This window comes from Monopterus albus, unplaced genomic scaffold (assembly GCF_001952655.1).
Source record: "Monopterus albus unplaced genomic scaffold, M_albus_1.0 scaffold87.1, whole genome shotgun sequence".
NCBI lineage: Eukaryota > Metazoa > Chordata > Actinopteri > Synbranchiformes > Synbranchidae > Monopterus > Monopterus albus.
In genome coordinates this window covers 848,596-858,194 of record NW_018127967.1, presented here as the reverse complement: position 1 = coordinate 858,194, position 9,599 = coordinate 848,596, and the positions used below count along the sequence as shown (strand labels likewise).

General features: G+C 40.3%; 1 protein-coding gene across 2 annotated transcripts in view; it reads left to right on the top strand.

The window, feature by feature from the left end:
- The window catches only part of cdk1 (cyclin dependent kinase 1), a 12,558-nt gene extending 3,919 nt beyond the window's left edge, over nucleotides 1-8,639 (top strand). For both annotated transcript variants that reach the window (XM_020607598.1, XM_020607599.1), the window contains exons 6-8: nucleotides 3,273-3,436; nucleotides 5,544-5,685; nucleotides 8,376-8,639. In XM_020607598.1, the coding sequence (XP_020463254.1) occupies nucleotides 3,273-3,436; nucleotides 5,544-5,685; nucleotides 8,376-8,492 (423 nt within the window). In that variant the 3' untranslated portion in view covers nucleotides 8,493-8,639. The remainder of the gene's footprint in view (nucleotides 1-3,272; nucleotides 3,437-5,543; nucleotides 5,686-8,375) is intronic.
- The last annotated feature ends 960 nt before the right edge of the window (nucleotides 8,640-9,599 follow it).

The window sequence follows — 9,599 nt, the reverse complement described above, 5'->3', positions numbered from 1 at the left end:
TTTTTTTTCCTTTTACAGCAGAAGTCTGTGATAATGATATTCTTGGAAAGTCTTTGTGTTCAGACTTGACTGAATTATGACTTTATTTTTCACCTGAATGCACACCTGAAATCACATACATATGACCTATAAGTTTTTAATTTGCAACGGGTGGTACATTTTGTGAGTGACACAGATTGGAGTGTAGGGATGTGTTTTGTTTTGGATTATTTATTTATTTATTTATTTTTAACTTCAGCTTTCCTACTACTCTGAATGAGAATCATTACCATGTGAGTCTGAGATTACTCAGAGATGTAAATCATGCTCACAAAATCATGCAGCGCTAATCCTTACATGTTATATTCTAGTCTCTTCAACCTCTGCTTCTATTCACACCTAATTTTTGTTGCTGTTTTTTTTCCCCCCAGCCTTTTTTGTGTTTCTGGTTCTTCTGTGGGGATTGTGTTGAAGTTTTATTAGGCTTAGTAAACCAGTACTGAGAAAGTAACTTCACTGTTAGCTTTTTTTTTTTTTTGTAGAATGTTGACCTAAACGGCATAAATGAATTGGGATGTTTGTGGAATGTTAATGTTGCATTGACCTCATGTCTCAGAGGGTCTGACACATGACACATGGTGTCTGATATTCAGTAGAGATCTGATAAAGTTTGATGGCCACAGCGGTCCACCTGCTGGGGGTATATGGTGACCACACTGTAACTTTGTGTGGATGCAGGCCATCTGGCCATGGTTACACTGAACAATATGAATCTGTAAAGTAATCAGTAACTAAAGTTGATTGTGCTAAATCTAGCGGTGTAAAGAGTACAGTATTTGCCTCTGACATGTAGTGGAGTAGAAGTATAATGTAGCAGAAAAATTTATTAATTGACTGTAATTGCACACAAAAATTAGAGGTGAATATTATTATTGAAGGAATTTATGATGCCACCAAAGACCCTCTTCATCAGTGATGGGGGTTTAGACAGCGGCCATCAAGTACTACTTCACTATGTGACTTTGTCCTTTAAACGAGAACCATAAATCTTGATTATTTGTTACCAAAGTGTTTATCAGTAACACAGTTAAGATGGAAAAATATAAAAGCGTTTCCACTGTTAAGTGGTGCAGTGAAAATATTTGCTGGTGCGCCTAAAATTTTCAGTAAGGAGAACCAGTGCTTCCAGTGGAAAAAGTTGGTCTGGAGGCTTGTCAGAAGATTATTATTCCAATTTTTCTCAATAGCTGTTTACAGAATATTTGTTTAGCAGAATTGACAGTAGGCTAGGCTTTATAGGCAACAGTTGTTTCAGAAAATACCCTACATTTTATGCATACTGAAACTGAAAGAAATGCCCTTGGAATATGCAAGAAATGAAGGGGTGGGAATTTTCTCTCACATGACTTATTAGTTTATATGTGCAATTCATAACAGTTGAGAGCTTGAAATATTTTAATAACAGCATAAACTATTGTCATATAATAATGTGAACAATAAGAAAGTCAAGCTGAGAAGAAGCTGATGTATTTCGATCAAAAGGACATCGCCTACAACTGATGAATGTTCAAATTGTACTTAGTCACTTGCTGAAATGTGTTAAACAGTTATTTGTAGAAAAAGATGAAGTGCTGTAATGTTGCACAGAAGAAACTAAATGTGGAGAATATGAAGCTTGATTTCAGAACTGTCACTTGATAATTGGGGTAACAAGAAAAGCTAATAATAATGGTGGTAGAACCAAGTAATACGCTATGTTAAAGTGCTAACAGCTTGAAGAATATTCTTGTTCTTTAATGCAGAGATGATATGAAAGGAAATGGGAATCTGTTCGTGTTGTCGATTTTAAATGATGATCAACGTGCTAGTGCTCTTAAAATTTTCAGCAAGGAACACCATTGCTACTAGTGGTGCAAATTAAGGGGAGTTATGGTTTGTGCATACCCTTGTGACAAAGGGTGGTCACGCATTCCTATTCATACTTAAAATTGCCTTCTGTCCAGGTGTGCCGATGGTTTCCGCGCACTGTGCCGTATGCGCAGTCGGGGCTTTTGCAGTGTGATCACAGACTTTGGCGTGCATGCGGATGTCTGCGCAGACCTGGGAAGATGATGAAAATGAAATCACTCGGCCTTGGTGGACATGCAGACCTGCCAAGCATCATTTGCTTTTTAGTCTGGAACCCTGCGATACAGTACTTTAAGAGTCCCCTATTTATTTTTGGAAAAACAAATTAAGAGCCGAAATGTTTATTTTCTCATATCTACTGTTAACATTCTTCAGTAGCAAAGTGAAACAACATTGTTTTAAACAAATCATTAGCCTAGGCTAATGTGATTACTGCAATGTTAAAAACAATGTAGGGCTTTCTTTTTGAATGGTAAATGGTCTTATACTTGTATAGTGCTTTTCTACGCTTTACAGCACACTCGAAGTCCTTTCACACTCACAAACACTCATACATTCACATACCTGTGTTATCACCAGGAGCAACTGGGGGGTCCAGTGTCTTGCTCAGGGACACTTCAACATGTTGACTGGACAAGCCAGGAATCGAACCTCTAATCCTCCAGTTAGGATTCGACCCACTCAAACTCCTGAGCCACAGCTGCCCCAACAGTATTTTTACTTGGCGTTAGTTTGCCTGCAGCCTCCATATCACAAATCTGAACTGAAACCAAATTTCTGAAAGACGGTGGTCATACAGTTCTGTCCTTGCATGTAAAAATACTTGCATTGAGCGTGAGCCATAATTTGAGCATTAAGTTCTGTCCACCTTTGCCCCTAAGAGCAGGGTGTCTGTGTCCGTAAGAGAGAACTGCCTAGAGAGATCCCTCTCTTCTGGATTAGGAGTAGTGACAATGCATTTTAAACATCATGTGGTAGTCAGAAATGGAGTTGGTGAGAAAGAATGCACAAAATAACTTTTATGTAGCTGTAATAAATAGGAAATATATTTTCTTAATTTCTTCCATATTGAGAGCAGAACCAATGATATCAGAGCTTATCTGTCCTATTGGTGTGATGACTGATGTGAGTTCAGGATATTTTTGGTAGAAACTGAATATTTGACTGATATTTTATGGCGAGCTGCACAAAACAGTTATCTTATTCAGCTAGTTTGGTTTGGAGATGAGTTTAAGTGTTTGGATATATGTGAACTAGTAATATAAAACATGAGTAGCTCTCAGCCACTTTCATTTAAACAAAAAAGCTTTCTGGGGTGAAAACGGCTGCAGATCCCTGCCCTCAAATCGGCACAGACCTGAAAGCACCCTTTTGTTTGTTCTCAGGTTGTAACTCTTTGGTACCGGGCTCCAGAGGTCCTTCTGGGCTCACCCAGATATTCAACACCTGTTGACGTTTGGAGCACTGGGACCATCTTTGCTGAACTTGCTACCAAGAAGCCCCTGTTCCATGGAGACTCAGAGATTGACCAGCTTTTCAGGATCTTCAGGTAGATGCACCAAAGCACACCAACATGCATTTATTAGAGCCCTTGTCAAACCCACATGTTGTTTTTTTTTTGTGTTTTTTTTCCCCCTGCATACTGGTGCAATCGTCTGCTGTCCAGACGAGTTTTTCCACCCCGCAGTCACCAAGCACTGCTCAAGGGGGATCTGTTGTTAGACCTTACTTTGTAAAGTGTCCTGAGACAACTTTTGTTGTGATTTGGCGCTATACAAATAAAATTGAATTGAAAATGAGCCCACAAAGAAGGCAGAAAGGAGAAAGGAGTACTGACAGCTTGTGAGAAGTGCTCGTCCTTTTGAGCACTGCTTTTAGGTGTGGTGTAATGGGATTATGTTGAAACTGAGCTTGGTGGATGTTTGCATTCTTTCAAAGTTTTCTCTAGTTTTTCTTTTTAAGAGATGAACGATTGATCAGCGTAGGTTGGAAATGGCTGGTTTTCAGCGTGACCGCCTGATCACTGAGATTTTTGATTCTGTGCCGGTCAGATTTGGAGGCACAACTGTCCATGTTGCACATATGGTGGCACAGACCAGAAACATAGCCTCCAAACCTCTGACAAATAATACACAATTAGAGAATTACTGCCTACACATTAAATGTATCCAACCTAAAACACAGCAAGTACAAACTACACACACTTCAAAAAGAAATGTGTGCTCGGTAGGGCTGATATAACAGCACTCTTCTCTTTCTGTTACCTGTTGCACCCGTTTATCTTTGGAGAAGTACAGATGTTGCAGTTCATTTTTAGTTGGAGGTTGGTTTTAAAAAGTGAGATGCAAAATGGTAATGCATTGTTTTATTGTAGTACAATTTAATTTTCATTAAAGAAAAGTTTGAAAAATTTCAGTGAATGCTGTCAATTACAGTTCTAAGATCAAATTGGAATCGACATTTAAAAATCTGAAATCAGGCAAAAGTTGTAATCTGTGTGTGTTTTTAAAAAAAAAAAAATTTTATTTTTATTTTTTTAATATCCTGTATAATGTGTTAACTCACACTATATGTTGTATTTGGCCCTCCCACAAGGTCAGAATCTGTGACCACTCACACCGCTGGTTCACTCAGTGTTCACACTGGATGTTGACTTGGAACCCTAGAGCGGTTGTGTTAAGTGACAGCTGATAAATAGGGGTGTGACAAGATCCCGTGATATTAAAACGTGATGATATTTCTCATTGAGTGAAATTCATCACAGCAACTCATAATGTGATTTAGAACTGTGTATGGAACCCTGTGCTCGTATGCACATCCAACAACATCTGGGCATGCTCCTGATGAGTCAGTGGATGGTGTCCTGGTGGGGGGGTCTCCTCCCAGACCTGGATCAGGGCATCAGAAAGCTCCTCGACACTCTGTGGCGGTAATTGGTGGTGTCAGGAGAACATGAGGACCAGTCAGTGGCATCAATGCCTTCGTCATCCAGGAACTGCCTACACACTCTGGCTACCTGAGACCGGCCATTGTCCTGCACCAGGAGGAACCCTGAGCCCACTGCATCAACATAAGGTCTGACGAGTGCTCTGAGGATTTCATCCCATTACCTCACAGCAGTCAGGGTACCGTTGGCTATGACATGGAGGTCTGTGCGGCCCTCCAAGGATATGCCTCCTCAGACCATCACTGACCCACCACCAAACTGGTCATGCTCAATCACCTGTTGTCACCTTCATTTGTACCAAAGTGGCTGAAACTGATTCACAATCACTTGTGCTTCCAAAATGATAGATAGCCCTGAAGTATAACTGACTTGGTGCTATATTGTGATGATTAAGTGTCCCCTTAATTCTTTTGAGCAGTTGATTTATGTGTGTATGTATTCTGCAGCATTTGACCAGTCAGCAGTATTCAGGTCTACCAAACCTGAAATAAAAGTTCTTGGAATATCAAAATGTTCTCGGGTTGGTTTCCTGTGTTTTAAAAAAAAAAAAAAAAAAAAAAAAGTATCATTCAGGAGTTAAGTTTCGTCCCTGGTTCCTTTGGGCAAACACAGGTTTAGGCCTAGTTCGTAATGTTCTTGGTGCCTTGGGACAGTCCTTTCCTGCAGCGCCATGTTTGTATTTATTTATTTTTTGATCTGCCTTTTACAGGACTCTGGGAACCCCAAACAATGATGTGTGGCCCGAAGTAGAATGCCTTCCTGATTACAAAAACACCTTCCCAAAATGGAAGTCTGGAAACCTGTCGTCCATGGTGAAAAACCTGGATAAGAATGGCTTGGACCTACTGGCGGTAAGGACTAGACTTGAACCATTAACTTAAACTAATATTGTAAGTTAAATTGCAGTTATATCAAACTAGGGCTATAATCCACTAAGAATTGTTGTACGTCACCTCAGATTCAGCTGTTCACTGCAACTGTTTGACTATGCCCCACCCATTGTGTGTTTTCTTAAATAGCCTTGACCGTCAGAAAATCAACGGGCATGAATTTCATTGATTTCAACCACATTAACATTGGTATTTCAATTCTTAAGGATGAGGGCAACATATTCTTGATCATTTACTCATAAAAACAGCTGCATATGATGCAAGGTTCAAATTGCGATCTATTTAAATTGGTGATATAATGTTGGGCTGCCCTGTGGATTTGTCAGAAGAATGAGACAGGCAGCACACTTGTTTCTGTTGAAACAATGCTCTTGGAGGCAAATTTTTCTTCTGAGATATGGTTGTATCCTAGTTTGCCAGCAGGTTTGGGCTTCCCATGTCAGTTAACCACCAGAGCATTTTGTTATGTTTTGTGTGCCAGTTTTCACTGTTCAAGAATATAAGAATATATTTGATTCCTCTTATTTATATTTCTCAGAGAAATGTTTTCCCAACCCATTTTAGTTCGCCTTCTGTGACATGCATCCATCTGAATGGGACTAGAAACAGTCAAATACTATTTTTTCTTTACACTTTAAAAGAGGGGGGCAAAAAAAAAAAAAAAAAAAAAGGATGCACAAATGCAAAACCAGCCACACTCTCACAGCCGTCAGTCTTTCCTCTTGTAAAAGTAGATTACAATATTTGAAAACACTTCTAATAAAGTATAAATCTCACCTTTTGAGTAGCTTGTTCTAGTGGGTTTTGTTCTTTTCTACTCATTCTGGGCAGATGTTTACTAAATGGTGTCATCAGACCTCATATGTACATCCATAGGTGCAGTGCTGCTGGAAATGCACCAGAATGATGCTCCACCACTTTTCCTCCAAGGCAGGAAAAGGAATAGGCCCACTGGTTTAATTTGGTTGAATTTCATAATGTTTCATTATTGGGAGCACTTGAAGATCCAGTCATCAGTAAAATGTATGTCCTGCAAAATAGAATGTTCACCCATTTTCTTCCGCTTATCCAAGATTGGTCACTGTGGCAGCAGGTTCAGCAAGGTAGTCCACATGTCCTTCTCCTCAGTAGTGTTTTCTAGCTCCTCTGGTGGGATTCTGAGTCTTTCCCAGGCCAGATGAGACATGTAAGCTCTCCGTGCTCCAAGTGGCGATATTAAAGTTTAGGGTGTCGTGATTAATTCACAGCATCGACTCAATGTGCACTCCGATGTGCAGTTGGCACCCACGGCACCAGTGCTTTGATAACCGGTTCAACCATCTTTTGACAGCACTTCCTGTAGCTGTGGGTTAGACCTGCACAACATTCAGGAGGAACTTTTGACCATTCTTCTTCACAGAGCTGCTTGAGCTCAGCCATATTCTTAGGATGTCTAATGTAAATGGCTCTCTAGGTCATTCCAGTGCTCTCTCTCTCCACTGTACTTCGCTGTTGGAATGATGCTTTCATGTTGGTGCGTGGTTCTCTTTTCACACCATACATAGTGCTGTGTGTTCTTCCCAAACAATTCTACCTTTGTTTCATCTGTCCTCAGGACATTTTCCCAGTAGTGCTGTGGAGTGTCAGGGTGGTCTTTGGCATCCTTCAGGCATGCTGCAATGTTGTTTTTGGAGAGCAGTGGTTTCCTCCATGGTGTCCTGCCATGGATATCGAGCCTGTTCAATATTTCACATATGGCTGACTCATGAACAGAGATGTTAACCAGCACCAATGTGTGGACAGACAGATGAATATCTAGTCTTTGAGATGACTTTGACCCTTGCCAACTCTTGATTGTGGGTCTTCTGAGATCTTTATTTATTTTCTTTGTGAGGCATGGCTCACATCAACTGATGCTGACACTGTTTGAGTGTTTTTATAAGTCAGGGTCGTTCTAAACCACCCCTCTATTCTCATTTCATTGACTGGACTCCAGGGTTGCTAACACCTGACGCCAGTTACTGTTTAGTGACATCAGAACCAGTGTTGCCATTACTTTTTCCATGTTTAATGGTTATATTCAATAAAGACCTGAAAGATTGACTGTGTTTTATCAACTTATTTGTGATTGTGGCAGAACGAAATCCAGATCATCTAGACAAACTAGAGCGTAATCTCCAGGAGAGGCCGAACATTAGATGTGATGATCAGAAACAGACTTTACATTTAACTCTAGTAATGCCGGGCTTTAAAGAGACTGATTTACCTGTGAGGGATCAGCTGTAGCTCTATATGACATGCAGGGCACAGGATGTCCAAACTTTGACACATGCTGACCAGTTTACAAGCCCCTTCAACAGCTGATGTGTTCACTGTTGCTGGTTGACACACAAATCGGCATGACGCAGGAGGAGCTCGGTGAACATTGGTTTAACACTTGAGTGGGGAGCATCTATTTTCTTAATGATTTGGAGGCATTTGTTTACATGGCCCTTGAAACAATCTACAGCTTAACTGTGCACATCCACACGCACGCATCATAGTTGTGTTCCTGTACTTCATCAAATAGTTGTACATGTCTGCATACATCCCTGCATCAGACAGTGTCTCCATTGAAGTGGGTATTTAATACAAAAACCTGTATGGTGTTCTGCCCTGTCTTTCTCTTGTAGAAAATGTTGACCTACAATCCTCCCAAGAGAATCTCAGCACGGGAGGCCATGACTCACCCCTACTTTGACGACTTGGACAGATCTACCCTGCCAGCTGCCAGCATCAACAAAGTCTAAAACACATATTGACTATACAAACAAAGTAGTTACTATTATGATTTGTCATTCTGTAAATACTTGTGTGTGTGAAAATTGTTGTAAACCTTTTTAGCACAGTTTTGTCTTTCGGCGTGTCAATAAAGCTGCACTTTTTTGATTATCAAACAGATCACTAAATGTGTCTATCAAGGCCGACCAGCAGCACAAGTGTACTGGACAAAAATAGTTTTGTTTTTTGTTTGTTTTTTCCTGTTGATCTCTCCTGAAATCGCATTTTTGTGTAGCCGATGGCTTAGACTTGGATTTTTCCTGGCTCATTACGCATGGTGAAAGTGGGACTCGGCAGCCTGATGAGTCATTGTAGATACCAGTAGAAATGGGAAAACAGTGGGATATGTGTGATTTTAAACAGCAGGCTCTGAGGATTATGCTTCACTAATGGCAGCAGAGTGGGGAAAAAAGTATAGAAAAACAAGGGTTTTTATGGGAGACGCTCGTTACATGGATTCAGTGTGAACTGACATTTTATATAATGCAAACAGCATTGTTATTTCCACTTTGACATGAGATCCTGAAACGGGCAAATATGTGCCCATTGCATGTTTCTTCCTAAACATGCTGGATGAATGCAGCACAAAACCCCCTCCCACAGACAACAGATTCCTAAAATTATGCCACAGCTCTATGCAAGTCTTTATAAATCACAATCTGCTCTCTTTGGTGAGCTTCATATTCCATCCACAACACTCCCACAATCAAGCATAAATCGTCAATACGAATGCTCATGACTATTGGTATGCACGTTGTTCCTGTGAAGAATGTTGGCGATGTTATAACCAAGATTTGAGAGACCGCAAAAGTTCATAAAATAAATGGGACAATCTCCGTTTTGAAGTAATGATACATACACAGTTATCTTCACTGCGGAGATTTTATACAAAACCTATATGGAAACATTTTATAATTATTTCATTAGTTAATGTGACTGAAATGAAAAGTTCACAGTGAATCAGGGAAAGGTTAGCCAGACCTCTGCTGTGGTTCCATTATCGGACCCTAATGAGCTGTGTGGCCCTTACTTCATCCCTCATAACCTCCTGGGTTGACACGGACCATCCTGCTTTG